This window comes from Notolepis coatsorum, assembly GCF_963971535.1.
Source record: "Notolepis coatsorum genome assembly, chromosome: 18".
Classification (NCBI taxonomy): domain Eukaryota; kingdom Metazoa; phylum Chordata; class Actinopteri; order Aulopiformes; family Paralepididae; genus Notolepis; species Notolepis coatsorum.
The window spans coordinates 82,708,331-82,733,862 of record NC_140182.1 but is presented as its reverse complement, the minus strand read 5'-3'; the positions used below and the strand labels follow the sequence as shown (position 1 = coordinate 82,733,862).

Here is a 25,532-nt window from a genome sequence, read left to right as displayed (position 1 = left end):
AGAGAGAGCCTCAATAAATCAGAGAAAACGGATGAAAAAAAACAAGTAAAAGGAAGAGAACATTAACTTAGATCTTAAAAGAGCATTGCTATGCTTAAACCTCTAAAGTATAAATTGGAGAAGTAGTGGAAATATTTCCAATTAATAAAAAACAGATTTTAAATACGTATACGCAGCATTTCCCCTGACCGGGGTGGGCGATGATACGTTGTGTAGAATGATCTTTCAGCCGGCCGCTGCTATGATGGTTCTGTGGTTCTGCATCTAGATTCTGTTGATTATTCCCCCGAGGGGCTACTGGTATAGTGACTGACCACGTATTGCTGTTGTTCCAGAATGTTCCCTATATCAAAGAATGCTTTAGATGTTCTAGATTATTCCAATATGTCGTTTTTACATTGTTTGAATGTTCCAGTATGTTCTGTAGTGTTCCAATCTTGAATCCAATATGTCCGCAATAATAGAAACCCGACGGGGATAGCGCTCAATAACTCTGAGCACGTAGGTCTCTCTGTCCCAAATCCTCGGTTCATTAAAGATTGTACTATATGGTGACCTTGCATAACAGAGATTAAAAGGCCATTTATACACTATTCTGCGTGTTGTGCAGACAAATATTTGGCTGCATCTTCAGGCGAGTTGAGGAAAACCCTTGCTCCTTTTTTATCGACAATGCGAAGTATTGCCGGGTATGTTAATATGGGTCTGTTTTTTTGTCCAGATATAGTTGAGACATCACCGTCTTGAACTTGGCACGCAGGTCCACTACATCACGACAATAATCTTCAAAGCAGTGTATTGGTACATCCATGTATTTCAGATTGCCTTTCATCCTGCGAGTTTCACGAATAATAATTTCTTTTATTCTGACTTGGCGCAGGATAACCAATATCACTCTGGGCTTAGCGTTATTGCCAATGGAACGGGTCCCCAATCTGTAGCACTGTTCCACCTCTGGTACTTTAGGAAGGATCTCTGTTCCCAAGATTTTCTGTAATTCTGTGGCAAACTCTTCAGGTTGAGCACATCTCACTGACTCGTCCAGACCGACTATACGAATATTCAGCTTGCTTTTTTGATATTCCATCTCGAATATTTTGGCTTTCTGTTCTTCATTGATTCGCTTAAGCTCCATTGTTATATCGCTGAGCTCCGTATTGATTTCTTTGTAGTTTCCCTTCATCTCAGCAGTTTAGGTTAACGTTGATAACTTCTACTTCTTTGTAGATTCGAGCGACATTTTTTTCGTGGGCTTCCATTACTGTTTCCAGAGCCTCGGTGCGTTTAATATGTGCGTCGGCGTCCGCTCTCAGCGCATCTATTTTGCCTTCAATAGATTCTTTAATAGCATCTACTTTTTGGGTTATTATCTTCTCCATTTCCTCCATTCTCTTCTCCATTGTCTTCCCCATTTCCTCCATTTTCCGGATGATATGTTCGGTGTCTGCGGAGGTATTTGATGGGGTTGAACTTGAAGCGGCCACTGTCAAGTCTATATTTTCTGCTGTATGCCGTACGAATCCTGATTCCTGCGGCGGGACCTCTACGACTGTTTTTGGACTCGTTGTGTTTTTCTTTGGTTTCATCTCGATTCTTTTGGTCAATATAGTTAGTTGATAGTCTCAGTTGATATATGCGTCAAGTTTTAAACGCATTAATGGTTTATAAATATGTATTTAAAACGAAACGAAAAAAAAACGGGTGAGCAGCTGTGTCACATGCGACCTACTCCATTCTAACGCTAAACCGGAAGTATCACATCATATAATTATACTTGTAGTTGTATTGTCTGCGAGACATCGCCACCACGCAACAAGTCAAAATGCTCGCTATCTGCAAACAGCTCCACTGTCTGTGTGTATACTCTGCTTTGGTCAAATCACATTTAGCGTGGGGCCTGAGAGTGCTGAGGCTGACGTTCTGCAGATGGATACTATTGAGTCAGAGCGTTCAACAGGGTCTGAAACGTGTTATGAGGGGATGCTGAGATAAGTGATATAATAATAACGTCATAGGTTTACCACTCTGGTAAACCAACACTCTCGTTCACTAGAGACCGCGCTCTCACGCTCAGCTCTGCGGAGCGTGCGAGACAAACATGTAACATCACAGCCCAGCTTACCCCAACTGTTGCGCCCTCCCTCTGCAATTCGTTCCCCGCATACATGATCGCCAACATGCAAAAGGTCTTCGACCACCCTCCCGGGGGCTCGGATAGTTCTGCTGGCTTGTTTACGCCAGGGAAACCGCAGATATATTCCTTTACTGCGAATTCAGCGTCCCAAAACTATTCCAGGCTGAGTCTATTTTTTTTACCAACGGATTTCCAGTTCCGCGGTGACGCTTCCAGGCCGCGTCTATTCGAATCCCAACCGGTTCATGCGTCGGCTACACGCTGCTTTAATAACATTGCATTATCGAGACAGCGCCCCTATGAGGATCTGGCAATGAATTCCAAGAGTAGGGTAAATCTGCAGTGCCACTCTGCTCTGTGACATTGAGTAGCCTCGGTTACAATGGAATAAAAGCCAAAACAACCTTGCAGTTGCAGTTACACTCTCCGCCAGCAGGGGGTGCTGCAGCCCCCGCCGCACCCCTAGTTGCCGCGTCCTTGCCCGACGTTGGAACGAGATGCAAAAGACTTTGAAAATGGACAAATTGATCCCCCTCACTACTTTTAAGGACTCTATATCGTAGAATTGTTTACACACACCTGCAACTGTCACCCAGCCTTTTAACAGTAATTTGTCTGTTCTGCTTCATGTATTACATACCATGTAATTTTATTTGGTTGTTTGTTTGATGTGTGTATTGTCTGTCTCTTTTCTATTTATTTCTTTTGTCCCCTTTCCCTGTTACCCTTTGAGAGGCCCTTTTATCCTCTCGCCAGGCCGTCATTGTAAATAAGGATTTGTTCTTAATTGACCTGCCTGGTTAAATAAAGGTTAAAGAAAAATTCACTAACAGCAATAGCCCTTTTTGCTTGTTTATTTTCAGGTGTGAATGATGTCTGAACAAGATTTGGATGAAATTGTACAAATAACAGTGGAGGAATTTGGCCAAGCTGTTCAGTCTGGTAAGAATTAAAAGAACATGAATAATACAAAACACCATGCATTTTAAAACCACCACAACTTATAGAATTATATCCACATTTGTCTGAATATACCTGCATATAACCCCTCTATATACACCTGCATATAACCCATAACTCTGTATGATAGCATGTACAATAATGCTGTATACTGTATATATATATTTATGCTCACCGTATCTATTGTGGCTGGGTAAAAAAAAAAAAAACGATTTCCCGATTCTGAATCGATCTTCATTTGAATTAGCGATTATTAAAAATAAATAATCATTTAAAAAAAATGTTATCCCCCAATTTAGTCGTTATGCCAATTCCCTTCCTGGTCGTTGTGCGCATTTCCCCACTGTCGGTCTGGGGACGGTGTTGACCAGCGGTCGGCAATTAAGTTTGGCCTCGGGATAGGCATTTTCCATTGGTTCTCCCAGCCCATGTGACCATTTCTAGCATTTCCATTGGCTATAGTGACAGTGACAGACATAGATAATGATTGTGGAAATACAACACATCTACGAAACCACTTACTGAGACCCAGACGTGACTAGGGATGTCCGATATTATCGGCCTACCGATATTATCGGCCGATATCGGCATTAAAATGTGATATCAGAAAATATCGGTTTCGGTTTTCAATTTTTTTTTTCTTTTTTTTTCTTTTTTTACATTTCTATAACCTTTATTTACCCAGGCAAGCAAGTAAGAACAAATTCTGATTTTATTTATTGTCAAAAGTATGCATAATGTTGTGTTAATTCCACAACAAGAGATATGTAATGTTAATTACCTGAAATTATTCCGTTTTTGGGGGGGGGAAAACCCTGCATATATCAGTTGATATCGGTATCGGAAATTAAGAGTTGGACAATATCGGTATATCAGTATCGGTAAAAAAGCCAATATCGAGCATCCCTAGACGTGACATATGCAAAAGCCAATGTTCCAATAAAACGTACATTCATGTAACTGCTTGAGAGTCAAATCTTAATGTAAACATTGATATTTTTAACAATGCAACATGTTAGAGGATTCCTTGAACCATTTCAATTTTATAGCATTGAATCGAATTTAATCAGGAATCGATTCGGCACCTTGTGAATCGGAATCTAATTTAATCGGAAATCGAATCGATTTGGGACCTTGTGAATCAGAATCTAATCGTTTTGGGAAATCAGTGGCGATACCCAGCCCTAATATCTTTCCACACCTGTCTGTACATACCTGCATATAATCCTTTTTACATATCTGTAGATACTATATTATCTATATTTGTACATGTATATACCTTACCTACTCTTACTAGTTACATTGCCGGCCAGTATGACTACTACCATACTGTCTTTATACCAGTACATATTATACTACAACTCTGTACATACATCTGATTAGCACTATTACAGTAGTACTAATTTGTATATTTTGTACCCAGTTTAATCACATGTACATTGTACATTACTGTTGCACTTTACTGTTACATTTGCACTCTGGTTGGATGACATACCTCTTTTTGTTGTACTGTAACTGTGTTGTATAATGTCAATACATTTGAATCTAATCTAATCTTATGAACCTAACCCTTACCTTAACCCTAAACTTAACCTCACTGGAGAAAGAAAAAGACTTGCGTGATCATCTATTTTCTAAGTTATGATGCATTTCAGTGAAATGCGAATACCTTCTATCCACGGTCCCAGCTGATTGGTCGTCATTTAATGATGATCACCTGCCATTTGACCCAACATGTCACAAATACTATTACAATCAATCAATCAATCATAGATGAGGGTCTGTATGCCCCATCAGTTACATTATACATTACAATAAGTAAGGTTACAATAAACACTAGAAGCTAAATATATACTATGAGTAAGTAAAGTATACAGCATACACAGGTGCAGTATACACAAGGTAAAATAAACCTCTGTGTCCAGACATGTTGGACAATCACGAGGACGAAGAGGAGAAGCCCCAGAAGAAGAGGCGGAAAGCGAGCAGCAACCAAGTGAACAACATCTGCAACATTCAGGAGAATGCCAACAGCCAGGACCCTTCTCTCAGGGTACGTCTCCGCTGCTCTGTCACTAGGGTTGGCTACGTTCACATTTGAACCGATACCGGTACCCAACGGTACCTTTTTTTGGTACTTTACTCTCTCTGTAATAACAACGATTTTATTTTCACTTGTAAAACTAAACAAAGTCTAAACTTCTCAATTTCAACATTGTAGGACAGGAAATACATTTGGGTCCAAACTGTTCCCTAGCAACAGAAGTCCAGTGAAACCGTCTACATGTCTATTCATCCTATAGTCCCTTTACGCTGCAGAGCCGGGCCAGAATACCGTAGCAGACCCGTGGTGGAATTAATGATGATCAATTTCAACTGATGTTCTTTTTATCCACCTTTTAACCCGGTGTTGATGTCCTTACACTGCAGAGAAGAATCCACAGGATTCTCTGTTCAACCACGGCCCTCATTAATTCATTCTGCGCCAAACCCGAGATAGTTAGGGTTTCGAATCCAAGCATTGAGCGTCAAACCCGAGATAGTTCGGGTTTAGATCCTTTTTTATTTTTTTCGATTTTCCCATTCTAAACACTCGCGCGGACCTGCCCGTGTCTCCCTGGCACCGCTGCCTACGTTATAATTGCAATGACGATCGAATCCCGACAGGTGGCAGTATCGCCTACCTTTTGAACTGGGTCTCTCAGTTGTCTGTCAGTGCCTCAGTACCTCCGGCTGCAGGAATCCCCTCCCCCTCAAAGTGAATCAGCACACAGCCATCTGTTGCCGATTTGCTCGCCTGAAACCTATTGTTTCCCATATTATAGCTAGGCCCAATGCACATCAGTAATGGCGATCGCGATGGAACTACTGGGATTATTCATTTTGGAGTACCTTCTGACAAAGGTAAGGTCTATTTTAGGTCTATTTTACCAAACCTAAAACATGCTTTTGTATTGATCACAGCGTTGTATTTTACCGAACCTAAAACATGCTTTTTGTAACAATTGGAGCTTTGTAAAACGACCCCCCCCCCTTGATGACTTTGTGAAGAACATAACATCTATATGGCAGGGTTAGAAAAAAAATTATAATTCCAGGGCTTTTTTTGCCCCCCTTAATTGATTTTCAGGGGCTTTTTTTTGTATTTCGGGGGCACAGATATTATATGATGAAAATTAACATAAAGATTATAAAACATTGTCGACACTTTTTTTACAGTCTTCGTCCCCATGTTTGATAACGTAATGTTAATGTCTCCTCTCCATATATAGGGCTCTACGCTAACCTTTTCCCCAAGGAGCTCCTAAATTAAATTTAAATAAATAAAATCTAAATAAAAATTTAAGAGCACACAAAGAAATTTAAGAGCACAGTGCAAATTGTTCAAGTAACACAGAGTTTATTAACAAACTATTCATTACATGCATATTATACTGTGCGTGTGCATACTAAGGGCTAAACATCTGTGCAAATAGCACATACCACCAAAATCACAAATTGGCCCATGCCTACTAGACGCAAAGGATATTGGTTGTCAAGCTGCTTTTGTATGTTGTAGTCTTGTCACGATACCAACATTTTGACTTTGATACAGATAGGAAAGGCAATGGAATATATTATTAGATGACAATGGAAAATTCTTTACAATTATTAAATTCATTATAATTTAAACGCTATTGAATATTAGTTAATACAATTATTCTGTTACAGCTACAACTGAGCTATAATTTATACGTATAGCTACTGTCCATCAATGTCTTCCTTTTGAATGAAATAGGTTCAGGAGAGAGAGATGTAGAGAGGGAGAGAGAGCGAGACACACACACAGATAGACACAGATATTCTCAGCCCCCCTTTCCTCTGAGCGTTCCCAGTGATGGCTTACTATGTGCGTGTGCAAACGGGAACGGGACACACATATGTGCAATAGCACACACCACCAAAGTCGCTGGCTGGCCCACAGTGTGCGTGTATGTGCGTGTGCTAACTTCGCTAACGTTATCCGCCTCAGTAACATTAGCTGCCTCGCCGGATTCCTCTTTCTCCTCTTCTATTTTGCTCAAAATAAAAATGAATGGGCTTCATGGCTGGCTGAATTTTTTGCGTTGTCTGATTCTGAATGTATAACTTGCCTATGCCGGTACCGTCACTTTCTTTTCCAGTGCGTACTGTGTTCTCATTTCCTTTCACTTGCATGAAACCAGCCGCGTCACCGCAGGAAACTCTACTGTGATTGGACGTTTATGCGCCTTGTGGAATGTGGGACTTGTAGTTTCTGAACTATTAACAGCAGAGCTGTTTGTAATCTTCACTCGCACACTGCGAGTAAATTATTTTTCCGGTTCGCACACACATATTATTAGGGGCAAATACGAGTGAAATGCTTGCACTGTAGAGCATATATATAATTATATATATAATTAGTAAACTGTCTGGGGCTTATCTTGCCCCCCTTAATTGATTTTCAAGGGCATTTGGTAAATTTTCGAGGGCATTTTGCCCCAAGCCCCCGTTAATTTCGAACCCTGCTATATGGTATATACCTTTTGATGCTCATAACTGAGGTATAATACAGGTCAGACGAATAGGCAATATCCTAATAAAATAATAGTGAATTATTTAACTATCATCCACTCCCATTCAGCCAGCAATCAGATATAAGAGGCTTATAATCACTCTCATGACGGAACCATGTGCCAAAACGGATGTTTTCAAAAGTTTTCAGTGAATGGAGGGCCTGGTTGCCGGGGTAACCAAGCACAACAAACCCGTTTTTATGGTGTAAAATATCTCCACACAGACGATTCAAAGAAAAAAGTGCCTTGGGCAGTTGACAGACAGGGGCCTCAGTGTTTCTTCTCAATAATATGTTTTATAAACAAAACACACATACATCCATAATACAACATTAAAATCAAGAAAATACATTGTAAAGCGGCTGGGTGGCGCAGCGGACATTGCGCTCGTCACCAACGCAAGAGACACCGGGTTCGAATCCGGCTGTCGGCGTTGCCTCCGGCTTGGGCTGGCTGTCATACTAACTCAATTGGCAGAGTTAGCGGGTGGGAAGTCGAAGGGTGGTAGTCTGGTCGTTGTGAACAGCGACTCCTACAGGTCGGTTGGGGTGCCTGCACAGCAAAGTCAGGAAAATGGCGGGGGCAGTGTGAGCCTCCTACACGTTACTCCTCGCCAAATGAGAGTCCGCGCTGGCAGGTGAAAAGATGTGACAGGCTGCCTCCACATGTATCGGAGGGGACATGTGATGCAAGGCTTCTGTCCTCCCTACAACCGGTCAGTGGGGGTCATATGCGAGCAACGGTCAGGACAGGGGAGGGAGAATTGGCACGAGAGGTAAATTGGGATGGGGAGAAAAATCACAGAAAAAGGTGAAAAAGTAGATAAAAAATTAAAATAAAAAAAACATTGTGGCAGATATCATCCCCCGTCACATGGCTATGTGGAGGAAGGGAGATACTACTGCCACGGGCAGAGGAGAGTTAAGTGAGGAGTTGATTAGGACTACACCTGTGCACCACGTGATCACCCACATCCCACACACACACAAGACACACATAGCATAAAACCCTAGGAGAGACAGAGGAGAGTTGAGTGGAGGTGAGGAAGGAGCAGAGTTTGTGGAGAGAGTGAGATACAGAGTTTGTGAGGTGAGAGGTAGTTTGAAGGAGAGGTTAGAGCGAGAAGGTGTTCGTGTTACTGGACCCTGGACTGGCTGAGATACCCCCCTGTGAAACTGACCCTGGACCGGACGACAAACCCTGAGTATTGAACATTGCCTTTTTGTACGAGAGCCTGGAACATGTTTTGACCCTGGACTGTAATGACTACTCTATTGCCCATCACACTTTTACTGCTGATCAATAAATATCATTTGTTTATTGAAATTGGGCTTGTGTGGACATTGGAATTGTTTGTCTTGGTTTGTGTCGAGCCTGAACACCACAAGGCTTGTCACAACATACACATATTCCCCCCTAAAAACAATAAATAAAATAAAGATTCTGGTCCTACTATTCACTAATCCAACACCTCAGCCATCACACTCTTCCTTCCCCACTCTTCTCCAGCTGTCGCACAAGTCTCAAGCCACACCCAAATGTCTGCAGTGCCCCCATACCCCCCCCCCCCACAGCCCACACACACGCACAGTATCACCTCCCGGCCACTTACCATCCAATCACAGACATCTACAAATTCAGATTTTTCATCAAATCTATGAAAGGTGTCCACATACTATAAAAGTCTCCCTCCTTATCCTTTACTATATATGTCAGTTATTCTAGTGTCAGATTGATAGACATCTCTCTGATCCAATGACCCGAGTCAGGTCTCTGAATCTCCTTCCATTTGAAAGCAATCACACGTTTAGCTTGTAGTAGACAGAAATCAATGACAGTGGTCTCAGTTGGACAGATTTGTCGACAGGTGTCAAGCTTTCCTCTCCAGCTGATCATCCTGGATGAGTCGGTACTAACAAGTGAATGACAGCTGACCATCCTGGATGAGTCGGTACTAACAAGTGAATGACAGCTGACCATCCTGGATGAGTCGTACTAACAAGTGAATGACAGCTGACCATCCTGGATGAGTCATTTCTAACAAGTGAATGACAGCAGACTATCCTGGATGAGTCGTACTAACAAGTGAATGACAGCAGACCATCCTGGATGAGTCTGTACTAACAAGTGAATGACAGCTGACCATCCTGGATGAGTCGTACTAACAAGTGAATCACAGCAGACCATCCTGGATGAGTCTGTATATACTAACAAGTGAATGACAGCTGACCATCCTGGATGAGTCGGTACTAACAAGTGAATGACAGCTGACCATCCTGGATGAGTCATTTCTAACAAGTGAATGACAGTAGACCATCCTGGATGAGTCAGTACTAACAAGTGAATGACAGTTCCGGACCTGGATGAGTCGTACTATCAAGTGAATGACAGCTGACCATCCTGGATGATGAAAAAAGCGCCCCCTATCGTCTCCCAGGTGGTAATTCACCCTTTTGGATTGAACTCAATGAAAATGAATGAGAAAAAAAAAAACGCACTCCACATTTTACTTCTCACTCACGCAGCCGGCATCTACCAGCTTCATGCTGGACTCTCGGAGCCGCGGGGAATATGTGTTTTACTGCAGGGGTTCTCAACCTTTCTGCTGCCAAGGCACCTCTGTGTCCAATAAAACATTCCAGGGCACCCCTACATACGATAAAGACTTTTCCGGTCCTGTCTTTTTTGCTACAATGATGACAAAAGTGCTTGCTTTCAAAATAACGTTTATTTAACCCATTGAAACCGGGAAACACATTTGTGTGTATATGCAGGCTATATAATGCATTATTAGCAGGCGTTTCAGGTCTAAATAAATATAGCAATAGTGTGACCATTTCTCAAACAGAAAATCATGTATTTTTTTTTTAAATACAGAAAAGGATCACACAACATGATACCAGTCTGGTTTAGCATGAGAACACAACATTGCAGCTGCACTGTTGACTGGGGCAATCTCAGCGGTCGAATTGGTACTGGAAGGTACTGAATTGGTATTGGTAACTGTAACCTGTTTCGATGGACGAGTTAAAAACGTGTCCATTTTGTGTGAAAATTCAGCTTTGCGGTTCACGTTGGAAATATTATTCTAGTGAGGTGACGATTGATTATGACATCACATCCCTGCAGAGTGCCTTTTACTCTGTTAAATACAGTTTTCATTCATTCATTCATTTACATTTTGTATCATAATAATCATAACACAGCGGCTGATACACTCACTTGTTCTGGGAGTAGACCATCGCCGTCGGAAGCGTGTAATTGGCACTTTTCAGAAGCTGTGTGGTCCGGTCTTGAACTTTCCATAACATGTCTCGATAAATCCATTTGATTAGATCCAGCACTGAATGCATTTAGTGATTATTATCACAACGACGATTGCGATAGCCGCTTTGCATTTCCTTGATAACGGACATAGGACTGCTCTGGAAATGCGTTGGAAAATCTGTTGGTAAAAGTAATGACGCCTGCCGCGGACATTAAGTTGGTGAAGTTTCTATAATAACTTTACGAAACGTGTGATCAATTTCTTTTTTAGTTCATGTTATTAGATTAGGCAATTAGGCCAAAATCTTGTAGCACAAGTATAAAACGTGTTATATTTGTAACAGTCACAAATGTGCCTATTGTATTTGTGTTATTTAGTTGCAGTGCCATGTTTGGCTGTCATTTTCATGCTGACAAGTTGACGTCACACAGCCAGACACGTTACGTGTAAGGAATTACATTACAAACATTACAAAATTGTTTTATCTCTTCCAGACATTTAAATGAAAAACTATTTATTGTTTTTAATACAAATAGACCTCCTGTTCACTATAACGTGCCACGTTTTGATATATTGAGCTTTAAACTTTAAGTACATTTTTTGGAACACGCAACCCCTTCCTCTCTCAAACCGTTCCTGGAATTGTTTTATGTTGCATGATGATCATGGATACATTTATTATGTATTGTATTTTTTATGTTTAAATATCAACATCATCTGTCTGTCCACACTCAGTACATTTACTATCAATATAATATACTCGTCTGACTTCATCATATCTTTTCAAACGCACACACACAGAGGGAGAATGGCACCGCAGCACATGACCCCAGGCACCATAGCACGTGACCCCAGGCACTGCAGCACATGACCCCAGGCATCGCAGCACATGACCCCAGGCACCATAGCACATGACCCCAGGCACTGTAGCACATGACGGCACACACAGCACGGCCCACAACACCACCTGCATCAATAACGAAAGTGTTGAGATGGTGGAGTGCTTCAAATGTCTCAGACTCTCATCTGGACAATAAACTGAGCTCTGAACAATACAACACATCACACCACTGACATCCACAAACACCATGCAAAACAATACTCTGTCATCGGCAAACTTGGCACTCTTTGCGGTTGCCCCCACCTTCTGTTGTTGTTGCTCCTCTGTCTCTTTTAGTTGTGTCCTCAACGTCACTGTAAACGAGGGAAACCTTTGTGTCCCTCGAGTTTGAATGAAGGTTGAATTGAAAAAGAAAAATAGCAAAGCCATTACAGGCAGAGCAGGCACCGTAGCACATGACTAGGGATGTCCCGATCCGATCACATGATCGGGATCGGGGCCGATCACGTGATTTTCCGAAGATCGTGATCGGCATTTAAAAAAAAAAAAAAATCTCCACAAACTCTGCTCCTTCCTCACCTCCACTCAACTCTCCTCTGTCTCTCCTAGGGTTTTATGCTGTGTGTGTCTTGTGTGTGTGTGGGATGTGGGTGATCACGTGGTGCACAGGTGTAGTCAACTCCTCACTTAACTCCTCTGCCCGTGGCAGTAGTATCTCCCTTCCTCCACATAGCCATGTGACGGGGGATATCTGCCACAATGTTTTTTTTTATCTACTTTTTCTCCACCTTTTTCTGTGATTTTTCTCCCCATCCCAATTTACCTCTCGTGCCAATTCTCCCTCCCCTGTCTTGATCGTTGCTCGCATGTGCCCCCCACTGGCCGGTCGTAGGGAGGATAGAAGCCCATCACAATCACATGTCCCCTCCGATACATGTGGAGGCAGCCAGTCACATCTTTTCACCTGCCAGCGCGGACTCTCATTGGCGAGGAGTAACGTGTAGGAGGCTCACACTGCCCCCGCCATTTTCCTGTCTTTGCTGTGCAGGCGCCCTGACCGACCTGTAGGAGTCGCTGTTTACAACGTCCAGATTACCACCCATCGACTCCCCTCCCGCTAACTCTGCCAATTGAGTCAGTATGACGGCCGGCCCAAGCCGGAGGCAACGCTGACAGCCGGATTCGATACCGGTGTCTCTTGCGTTGGTGACGAGCGCAATGTCTGCTGTGCCACCCAGCCGCCTCTGTAAATACTATCTTAAAACTAATATGGTTTCTTCTATAGTGATTCACACTAGTATTTCTGCAGCCATGTGTGCATACGGAAAACACAGAAATACTATAGATTCAAGATTCAAGATTGTTTATTGTCATATGCACAGTTAAACAGACAGTTTGCCGGGCGGCTACGTGGCGTAGTGGGCAAGGCGCTCGCCACAAATGCGGAGACGCTGGGCTCGCTCCACATTGCTTTCAGTTTAGCTGGTCGTTCATACTAATACACATTGGCCGTATTAGGGGGTGGGAAACTGATGGGTGGGGATCGGGCATTGTGGACAGCGACTCCTACAGGTCGGTTGGTGCACCTGCGCAGTAGAATCAGGAAGTGTCGGGGGCAGCGTGAGCCTCCCACGCGTTACTCCTCGACACTGAGAGATCGAGCTGCGCAGGTGAAAAGATGCGACTGCTGTTACCTCGAGTATCGGAGGGGACTTGTGCTATGTATGACTTAGTCCACATTGCAGCCGGCTTGTGGGAGGCAAGAAACAGCGTTCGTGACATGGGAGGGTTGAATTGGATGATACGAAATTGGGATGGGAGAAAATTTAGAAAATGGGAGAAAAAGTGGATAAAAAAAAAAAAAAAACAGACAGTTTGCCATACAATGAAAATCTTACTTTGCTAGTCCGCCCTTCACACAAAATCACACAATACTTAACTTAAACATATTTAAATACAAGCGAGTGCTAGAAAATAAGGTAAAAATAGATAAATATATACAAGGCACAGTGAGTTACATTGCACGTTCAGATCAGTATTTACATATGAATGGAGGTGACAGTGGGTCACAGCAGCAGTTAAAAAAGTGCCTTTTAGTGATTCATAGTTCGGGGGGGAAGGGTGACTGTGTTCACAGCAGTAATCGGGTGTCTGCCGAGATGCTCCAGAGATGTACTGAGCAGTTTTAATCACTCGCTGGAGTGCCTTCCTCTCCTTAGCAGTGCAGTTTCCATACCAGACCATGATTGAGCTGGTAAGGACACTCTCAACCGTACTTCTATAGAAGTTGCTGAGAATTTTGGGTGGCATGCCAAATTTTCTCAGCCTTCTTAGGAAGTACAGTCGTTGGTGGGATTTTTAAATGATCTGTTGGGTGTTGTGAGCCCAGGTGAGGTCCTCGCTGATGTGGGTACCGAGGAATTTAAAGGTTTTAACTAGGGATGTCCGATATTATCGGTTGATATTGGCATTAAAATGTGATATCGGAAAATATCGGTATCTGTTTTCAATTTTTTTTTATTTTTTTTTTTATTTTTTATTTAACATTTCTATAACCTTTATTTACCCAGGCAAGCAAGTAAGAACAAATTCTGATTTTATTTATTGTCAAAAGTATGCATAATGTTATGTTAATTCCACAACAAGACATATGTAATGTTAATTACCTGAAATTATTCAGTTTTTTGGGGGGGGGAAACCCTGCATGTATCGGTTGATATCGGTATCGGAAATTAAGAGTTGGACAATATCGGTATCGGTAAAAAAGTCAATATCGAGCATCCCTAGTTTTAACCCTATCCACCTCCGTCTCACCTATGTACAGAGGTGTGTACTGTACACTCCTCCGTGGGTCAATAATCATCTCCTTGGTCTTGTCTGCGTTCAAGGAGAGATTATTGTCCTGACAGCGTGTATGCCTTCTACAACAGAACTTCGTTTCCGCGTTCAAGTTTTGCGCTCTGATTGGCCAGGTCATGTGACATGTGCGCCAATCGTGGGACAGCAAGTTCTGCGCCTATTTCCGGGTCTAACAGCCTGCAAACTACCTGGCGTTCTATCGCCATGCTCTAAGACAAACTCTAACCTTAACCAACTTCGAAAGAGCGCCTAAGCTTAACCAGTGTAGAAACTTGCGGTCCCACGATTGGGCGTACATGTCACATGACCAGAAATGACCTGGCCAATCAGAGACGCGGAAACAAAGTTCTGTTGTAGAAGGCATTCAGGCGTCCTGACACCAGGCCACCAGTTCCGCCACCTCCCTTCTGTACGCCTCCTCAGCTCCCCCAGTGATCAGTCCGATGACTGTAGTATCATCTGCGAATTTGATGATACTGGTGTTGTTCTGGGAGGCCACACAGTCGTGTGTGAAGAGGGTGTACAGTAGGGGGCTCAGCACGCAGCCCTGGGGGGTCCCTGTGCTTAGAACCTTTGTGCCTGATGTCCGGTTGCCGACTCTGACTGACTGGGTTTGTAAGAAAGTTCAGCACCCAGTTACAGAGAGCCGGTGTCAGACCCACAGTGAGGAGTTTAGCAGAGAGTTTGTGTGGGATGACTGTGTTAAATGCAGAGCTATAGTCGATCAATAATAGTCTGGCATATGTGTCCTTGCCCTCTAAGTGGGTGAGGGTGGTGTGGATGACGGTGTTGACTGCATCCTCAGTGGACCGGTTCTGACGGTAGGCAAACTGCAGAGGGTCCAGTGTGTCTGGGATGGTCTTCTTGATATGTGACATGACTATCCTCTCGAAACATTTCATCACTATTGGGGTGAGTGCAATGGGACGATAGTCATTCAGACAGGTTACAGTGTTTTTCTTTGGCAGGGGCACGATGGTGGTGTTGAAGCAGGTTGTCAGGTCAGCCGAAACCCGACCAATTGGTCATGCACCAAACTATCCACTCAAGACTGTAGCACCCAAGTTCAACACTGTTTGATGAACAATTTTAATTACCCTTAGCTGCAAGAGTTGTACCTTTCCTGCTGACTTGTTGTACAGAACCTGTACGTCGCTTTGGATAAAAGTGTCAGCTAAATGACTAAATGTAAATGTTGTTCTATAGTTACTTTTCATACGGGAAAATGCTCATCTCATCCCTGGCGTCTCCCATTTCATAGACCCTGTTGTTGTCCATCAACTCGTCGATATGCCAGCGACTGGAGAGCATAGAGTCGAAGCTGCAGGCGGTGGAGGCTACCTGTAAGGCCCTCGGACGCAAGTTGGACAGTTTTACGTCCAACGCCAAGAGCCAAAGGCCTATCCAGGTCCCCATGGTGGCAGGATCCCCCCTGGGAGCCACTCAGACCTGGAACAAAGTGCGATGGTGAGCTGCAAAGTCAACAGCACTGTATGCATGAATCTCATAGCTAGCTTGATAGAGTAGAGAATACGTGGTTTAAAGTTAGTAGAGAGGACATCAGACGTTTAGCTTGATATGAGCAGAGAAAAACGTCATTTAAATTTAGTAGAGAGGACATCAGACGTCTGGCTTGATAAGAGCAGAGAATACGTAGTTTAAAGTTAGTAGAGAGGACATCAGACTTCTAGCTTAATAATAGCGGATAATACATAGTTTAAAGTTAGTAGAGAGGACATCAGACGTAAGAGCAGAGAATACATAGTTTAAAGTTAGTAGAGAGGACTTCACTTATGTTTTTTTTTTAATATACCTATTCAGTGTTTCCCGTAGGATTTTTTGCAGGGGGGGTGGTAGGCCCCCCAAAACGACTAGTGTCGTCGCAGGTAAGGCGCAGTAAGGCGGTTGTTAGTATTGGTGCATTTCTCTACACTAGGGATGTCCGATATTATCGGCCTACCGATATTATCGGCCGATATTGGCATTAAAATGTGATATCGGAAAATTATCGGTATCGGTTTTCAAATATATATATATTTTTTTTACATTTATTTAACCTTTATTTACCCAGGCAAGCAAGTAAGAACTAATTCTGATTTAATTTATTGTCAAAAGTATGCATAATGTTGTGTTAATTCCACGACAAGAGATATGTAATGTTAATTACCTGAAATTATTCCGTTTGGGGGGGGGACCCTGCATATATCGGTATCGGTTGATATCGGTATCGGAAATTAAGAGTTGGACAATATCGGTATATCGGTATCAGTAAAAAAGGCAATATCGAGAATCCCTACTCTACACTGAGCTGAAATGAAACAATTGCACATAAATTAGGTAAATAAATATTAACAATATTTATTTATAACGCATAAATTAACTTATTTACAATTATACATACAGTAGTAGTGACAACACACATATGAACTATTTACAATACAGGGAGGCACATACAACACTCATAACTATTTACAACCAGTGTCAGAGCGAGCACACTCAAGTTGTTCAGAAAATTCTGAGGGCTCAGAGTGCACACTGGACGCTCTGACCAAAGAGTCAGTTTATCAGAGTAGAGCAGATTTTCAGAGTGAATTTATTAACTCACCTTAACCGTTTCTGCGCCAAAAACGAGTTGACTCGTTATTGGCCGCCGTGCGTTGAGCGCCAGAAACGAGTTAACTCGTTTTTGGGATCGTTATTTCGTTTATTCGCTATATCTATTCATAATTCATAGCTGCAGCCTCTGGTACACCCTTCAGAGCCTGTCTGAGCTGGCAGACGGTCAACACCGCTCTCTACTGCCAGGCGGAGCTATTGCATCTCATTGAAAATGGGCTGTTGTGTTTTAGGAGCCGATCTGAGCTGGGTGGGTGGGGTTTAAATACTCAGGCGAGCCAGTTCTATACAACGATGGCATCGAACAGTAACTCTGCCCGCCCGTCATTGTGAAACTGTCGGTAGTGTGGTACAGACCTCCATGAGCATTATTTGGATTTGCTATCAGATATTTGGATTATCTCTTTTGCATTAGATACAAGGTAAGAACATTATATATAAATTTGATAGTTGATCTGACATTTATTTCTACCCCGATCACAGCTATCTGTGTGGACCATGTATGGCTGTTTACTCCCATCCCAATTTCGTATCGTCCAATTCTACCCTCCCCTGTCTCGAACGTTGTTAGGCCATGCCTCCCACAAGCCGGCTGCAATGTGGACTAAGCCTTACATCACGTGTCCCCTCCGGTACTCGAGGAAGCAGCAGTCGCATCTTTTCACCTGCACAGCGTGATCTCTCAGCGTCGGGGGTCTGCGTTTGGAGGGCACGCCGCCCCCGTCGCTTCCTGATTCTGCTGCGCAGGCGCACCAACCGACCTGTAGGAGTCGCTGTCCACAACGTCCGATCCCCACCCATCAGCTTCCCACCCCCTAATACTGCCAATTGTATTAGTATGAACGACCAGCCAAGCTGATAGCAATGCGGAGAGCTGGGCTCGAACCCAGCGTCTCCTGCATTGGTGGTGAGCGCCTTGCCCACTGCACCACCTAGCCGCCTTACGACGGTCATTTCATGTATGGACGAGGAGACATAATAATGATAATGATAATCAGCCGAAAAATTACAACGTGATGACTGGATTACAGTAAAATGCCTTTTTCTCGCCTTTTTCCTGGAATTACTCAGAAGCACCCAAACCATACTCTATTCAAAACGGTATAAAATGGAAATGTACGGATGAAAAAACAATCTGTCTCGGGCATGTTGACTAGAAGCAACTCACAGATACTCGACGGCGTTATTAGACCCATAGATATAATATAAGATATATTTTAAGCACTCGCAAATGTCACAGTCTGAAACTATATCCATTGAATACCTAGCGATGAATGGGGTATCAGCGCCCCCTGCTGCTGGTGGTCAATATGTTAACTAGGGCCCTATTAAATCTGTGTTATCTTTTCGGATATGAATCTTCCTGTTTTCGGATTTCTTGTTTTTTAATTTTCCTGTTTTCAAATTTCTCTGATTTTTATATTTTTTCCTTTGGATTTAACCAAAAAAAAACAATACAAAATTATGTTTTTAACTAACTTTAATAACAGTACATCTGCAAACAGTGTCAGTGTAGTTCAATGTTCAGTGCCAGTTCAGTTATGAGGTTTATTTTTTTCAGTTCAATGCAGTTCAACTGCCAGTGCAGTGCAATAACTAAATAATAATTAAATTGTTAAATAATACAAAATTATAATTTGTTTAAAAGAAATCAGAAAAAACGGTAAATATCATTTATTTCAAAGAGATGTCCTTTAAAGGTTCTCATGCTTCTCCCCATCTCTGGCTGACATCACCTTTGTGATACATGATGGTTAGGCCTTTGTGTTTTCCTCAGTGAGGGATTCTCTTTTGTCGGTCAGCAGTGTTTTGTACTTGCTGAAGCTTCTCTCTGTATAATTAATTTTTAAGTTTAAATATCAACATTATCTGGCCATCCTCAGTAAATACTATCAAACTTTCCAAACACCAGAGTTGGGACGGACACACACACACACACACACACACACACACACACACACACACACACACACACACACACACACACACACACACACACACACACACGCACGCACACACACACACACACACACACACACACACACACACACACAGAAAGGGAGAATGGCTTATATGAACTATCCAGTTCATATATCAACTTATGTCAACTATCCAGTTTGTTTTTATAGTGTAACGTTTGGTTACTTGAAGGAGAGAGAGAGAGAGAGACTGAGACTTGTTATGCGCGATGCTAGTCAGTCTCGGAATTGTCTCGGAGTTGTCTCGGAATGGATTTGGTAGCTTTTTTTCTGCGTCTCCGTAGACCGTGCCACACCACCGTTTTAAAGTCTTAGTGAAGATTGATTTATATGAATACCAATTTATGTATAATTTAGCTAGCTAGGGTGGCCGGGTAGTGCAGCGGCCTAAGCGTCTGTCTACCACCACAGAGACAGTGGGATCGAATCCAGCTGTGGTGCTTCCGGGTTGGCCGACCGTCTATACTAACACAATTGGCAGTGTTAGAGGGTGGGAAACCCGGCGAGGGTGGGTCCTGGTCGTTGTAAACAGCGACTCCTACAGTTCGGTCGGGGCGCCTGCACAGCAAAGGAAGGATCTAAGAGAGGTAGTGTGACCTTCCACACGTTACACTCTCCCAGTGAGAATCCGCGCTGCCAGGTGAAAAGAAGCGGTGGGCTGGGTACACATGTGTCGGAGGAAGCATGTGATAGTCTCCGCCCTCCCGGACAGACGGTAGGGGGTAGAGTGTGCATTTGCGCAACGACCAGGAAGGGGATTGGGAATTGGCATAACGACTAACATTGGGAGGGGAGAAAAACGGAAATAAGAAGGAGGGGAAACACCTGACTGACTATTACCTAAATACTGTAAAGATAAATTCCTCATTAGTGAATATTAAAGGGGAACTATCTTATAAATGGCCTTTTTGAGTGTTTAGCATTGTTTCCTAGCTATGTGAACTTATATTAATATGATCTATGTCTCAAAATTCTCATATTGGCGCATTCTTCCAATTCTCCTCTCACAATATTCACCCTCACTGAACTGATTCATTTGAAAATGTGCCCTATATGTGATGTCATAAAGACACCGCTGCATGTTAATGTTCAGGCGAACACGACGCTGCGCAGTGGTTTAGGAGCCCAGGCTCAAAACAGCTCGAGATCTTGAGGTAGAAAAATGCTGTTTTTGAGGACTTGATTAGAAATACAAAACAATGAATAAAAAAAATATATATATTACAGAGGTGTTCCATAGACTCACAGGAATTGTGTAAAAGTGCCCAAATAGTGAAAGAAATAGTAAAATAGTTCCCCTTTAAGCTATTTAGAGTAGAACATACAATGCAAACTAGTTTGGTTCCTGCTCAAATATAATTCAGCTAGATACTGTATATATTATATTATTTTTTTTTACAGATAGCAGAGAGTGGAAGAAGTAAGGTGTGAGACTACATAAAAAAAAATATATATGAATAATTTTGGCCGATATATCAATATCGGAATATTTTACTCTCTAATACCGACATCGGCCCCAATAATCCAGTATCGGTCGGGCTCTGCAATGCAGCGGAACAACAAATCTGAGATTAAGTTGGAACATGAATTCTTATCGTGAATAATTGAAGACCCTTTTAATGTGTCTATTTGCAATATTTTTAATATTACAGTAGGCACTAACTGAAGCCAGATGAGTTGTAATCAATCGCTGCACAGACAGCAGTACGTGCTGTGCACGCGTGGGTTTAAGTCTTATTTACCAATGAGCCTCTTGACTTCTCTTGCAGTGTTGTACCACAGACTAATGTGATTGTAAGCGGTGACCGGCCCAAGGGCTCCGGCCAGGAGGAGACCCCCCTGGAGAACCTGCTCAGCAAGTGAGTGACTCATACTCTTATATGGATCCAGTATAGCTATTTGCATAGACTTTGCCCACACATAATTCACATCTTCAGGGCTTTCCCCAGGATTTTCAAACAAGATGGCGGCGAGTCTCTACTAGGGGGTGGTCTGGAGGGAGGCGAAAATATTTGCAATAAAGAAAGACATCTGCTGTGAGTTCCTGCAACTTAAAAGCACAATTTCAATAAAATATTCAATAGCAAACGCAAGGGTACGTTCCAAATAAGTTATTTATTTAAGTACAGTGTATAAGGTTGCACGCTAACACAAACACACACACACACACACACACACACACACACACACACACACACACACACACGCACACACACACAGTGTGGAAAAGAGGAGAGATCAATCACATATTAGACAATGATGCGTCTGTTTCTAAGCTGGCCCCAAGCTTCCAACATTTTCTTATTTATTTTAAACACATGGTGGCGCTGGCGTGTTGTCACAGTAGCACACACAGTGAAAATCACAGAAGAAACAAATCACAGACTAAACAAGGCTTTACACAGAACTGTCAACACACTCTCACTGAACCTCCCCAAACACCCACATCCATCTTTAATACAGTTGTATAAAGATATTTATAAATAATATATACCTGAGATTTAGATGGTCAAATTAATTCTGAATTGTGTCTTTAAGACAATGACTAACAGCCATTGGTCGGGTTACAGCTCGGAACAAGATCCTTTGGAAGGAAGCAGTGCTGCTCCCAGTCAGTTTCATTACCTAATGGGTTCAGCATATAGTTTATGTACACACATGGTTATGTTAGTGCTAATGTTGGACAGATATTGGATTCAGTGTATTGGTTTGCATGTTTATGTGCATGATGACTTGTCGTACAGAACTTGTAAGTCGCTTTGGATAAAAGCGTCAGCTAAATGACTAAATGTAAATGTTATGTACATACATGGTTACATTAGGGTAATGTGGGACAGATATTGTATTCAGTGTATTAATTGTAACTGAGGGGTACAATTCCCTGACTGTATTGATAAGTATGGTATCATTAAACCACTACCGCTTTATGTACTTTAATTACTGGCCATACAGTACATGATATCTAAATATAATGAACACTTCCCACAATGAACCGGTTCTACACAAAGTTGTCTTTAAGTATTTATTGCAGCAAAAGGTACATAATACTTCTCTATTATACTTTGAATGCACTTGTAAGGCAAAGGAATGTGCGTAGGCAAATCAACAATGAATGTCCATTCTCTGGTTACGCAGGAGGTAATTATACAACCTGAATCTTAGGGAATTATATCTATGGTACACTAGTAATATATAGCGGGAGATACTGGAAGGGTCCCCCTGGTTGTAAGCCAGCAGGGGTAGAGGATCTGTCGGTAGTAGAGAGTCTGGTCAACGATGACTAAGGAGACTCCAAGTACAGGAGACGGTGCAATAGCCTCTTGATCCACAGACGAATACAGCTGTTCTCCGTAGACTGTAGCTCCACAGTGAAGAAAGCTAGCCGGCCTCAGGCTCTCTGAGGCGCCGACTCGACTTGGCTCCTCGCGGGGTAAATCCAACACGTGCAGGCGTCGGCGATTCTCCGCTCCATAAATCACAGGACCAAAACAAATATAATCCAGCCGCAAAGGGCTATGTAGTCGTCGGGTAGATTAATCCAGTGTACATGTCCACACGGTTCTCGTCTAGGTCTCCTCGGGTGAAAGCGCCATGAAAGCAGCCCAGCCTGGATAAGAACTCTAGCTAATACGAGGAAGCGTTGGTGATGCTGGTCACTGTAGAACTTTAGCCGCACGATACACTATACACAAATAGACTATTAATGACTTAATAGAAATATGTCGCACTCGACGGTATAGCGCCAAACTCTGACAATTCAGTTATTAATTCGCACGCGGTCTCAATGCTCTATTCTGGGGCCAAACAGGCCATACTTCACCGCACGTTGTATCGTGGGTGAGGCTTCAACTTATTGGGTAGCTCTTGACTTCTGACTAAGTAAGACTAAGTGCTTCTGTATTCACCTGCGCCGTATTTATACGCACGGTGAACAAACTAGTGCCAGCCTCATTTCTGTCTCGTAGCCCTGGGCAAGGCCGGGCATGTTCAGACATGTCTTGACGGTGACTTTGAACCTGACTCCGGAGGCACGGCTCTGGCGCCGGTGGACCGCTGTCCAATAGGAGAATGAAATATTATGGTCTGGGCTAAAGGGATATTCCGTGTATATGTACAAGGAATATACAAGGGATATCAAACGATATACAAATACTATGCAATATATATCAATAAATAAATATATATATTCGGTTTAATCTGATCCTTTGTAACATTAATAATAATAATAAAAAAAAATGTAACGCACTTTATATTTGTGACAATCTCAAAGTGCTACATGAAAGGAGATAAAGATAAAAAAAATAAAATTATAAAAACGATTTAAATTAATAAAACAACCAATGAAATGGAAGAAACATTCAGATAAAAAAATAAAATAAAATAAATAAAACAATAATAAAAAACACACAAGGCATCGGTCGGTCCATTTAGGCAAATGCCTAATAGTGTTATGTGTAGGGATGTTCGATATTGGCTTTTTTACCGATACCGATATTGTCCAACTCTTAATTTCCGATACCGATATCAACCGATACCGATATATGCGGGGTTTCCCCCCCAAAAATAAAATAAGAATGTGTTCTTACTTGCTTGCCTGGGTAAATAAAGGTTAAATAAATGTAAAAAAAAAAAATTAATAATACATTTCTTTTTTGAATACCGATACCGATATTTTCCGATATTACATTTTTATTTTTTTGAATTATCTTTTCCCAATGTTAGTTGTTATGCCAATTCCCAATCCCCTTACTGGTCGTTGCGCACTCTACCCCCTACCGTCGGTCTGGGAGGGCGGAGACTATCGCATGCTTCCTCCGACACATGTGTACCCAGCCCACCACTTCTTTTCACCTGGCAGCGCGGACTCTCACTGGGAGAGTGTAACGTGTGGAAGGTCACACTACCTCTCTTAGATCCTTCCCTCGCTGTGCTGGCGCCCCGACCGAACTGTAGGAGACGGAGTCGCTGTCCACAACGACCCAGACCCACCCACCGGCTTACCTCCCGCTGACTCTGCCAATCGAGCCAGTATGACGGCCGGCCAAGCTGGAAGCAACGCTGACAACTGGATTCGATACCATTGCCGATATTACATTTTAATGCCAATATCGTCCGATAATATCCGTAGGCCGATAATTTCGGACATCCCTAGTTATGTGTTCATATTTCTGCACTCATCAGGTTCCTAGCAGCACAGTTCTGAATGTACTGGAGCTTCTGGATGCTCTTGCTAGGGATCCCGAGCAGTGTGTTGCAGTAGTCATTGTATTGTTCTGTGTGTTTACGTACTCTACACATTTCAAACTTTTATTTAAACTCTATTTTTAGTTTTATTTATTTTATTCCCTCATTTACAGTCACATCGAGTGTACATACAGAAATAAGCAAAAAAAGGGCATATAAAATCACACAGCATATAAAATCATAACAAATAGACAACAAGTCGGCAAAGAGCAAGGATAACAAATCAATTAAAACATGTACAACTTGATTGACAAAGGTTGGAAATCAAGGTTTTAAACTCGAGCTTTAAGGACATGGTTACGTTAGTGGTGATGTTGGATAGATTGTATTCAGTGTATTGCGTGTTGTGTGTGTATTGTGTGTTTATGTACATACATGGTTACGTTAGGGGTAATATTGGATAGATAATTAGATATCGCATATCGGTCATCCGATAGATATCAGCAGGTATTTGCCTTTTACCGATATCACTATCTATATCTAATATTATTATTTTTTATTATTTAAATATTATATTGAACAGAAGGCCATTTAGGTCATGTTCACACCTACCCTGTTTGGTCTATTTTAAGTGAACCATGGACCCTTTAAATCAATAGTCTGTTTAGTTTAGAGAGGTGTGAACACAAACCAAACTATTGTGAGGACCAAACAACTGAACCATGCTCCTCTTGAAAAGTTGGGACTCGGTCCCTTTCAAAGTGGAGCGGTGCGGTTTGCTGTTGGTGTGAACGCAATCAAACTGTATATAGTACCTAATCTAGGAAGCAAAGTAGCCTACAGTGCATTGTTGGATGAAGACGGACACCACCAGACGTGGGGAGCGACGAGGTGAAGGCTCTGAATGATGTGTAGCAACGCTACATCGATCCCACGTTCTGCTTCCTCATACTCTGCCTCTACCGCTCATATTTGCCAGGCACACCATAACAAAACAATGACACCCATGATCGCAAAACGGCAGTGTAGCTCCATTGTTGCTGTCATTCACTACAAGGATTCAGGCGGGATTTTCCCGAAAATGATCTGTCCAATAGAATGAATGACCTGGGCG

The 25,532-nt window shown here is 42.4% G+C and overlaps 1 protein-coding gene across 4 annotated transcripts in view; it reads left to right on the top strand.

The window, feature by feature from the left end:
* banp (BTG3 associated nuclear protein) overlaps positions 1-25,532 on the top strand; it is a 186,382-nt gene that overhangs the window by 14,065 nt on the left and 146,785 nt on the right. For all 4 annotated transcript variants that reach the window (XM_084334450.1, XM_084334448.1, XM_084334449.1 and 1 more), the window contains exons 2-5: positions 2,998-3,076; positions 5,020-5,147; positions 15,901-16,106; positions 21,004-21,093. In XM_084334450.1, the coding sequence (XP_084190576.1) occupies positions 3,004-3,076; positions 5,020-5,147; positions 15,901-16,106; positions 21,004-21,093 (497 nt within the window). In that variant the 5' untranslated portion in view covers positions 2,998-3,003. The remainder of the gene's footprint in view (positions 1-2,997; positions 3,077-5,019; positions 5,148-15,900; positions 16,107-21,003; positions 21,094-25,532) is intronic.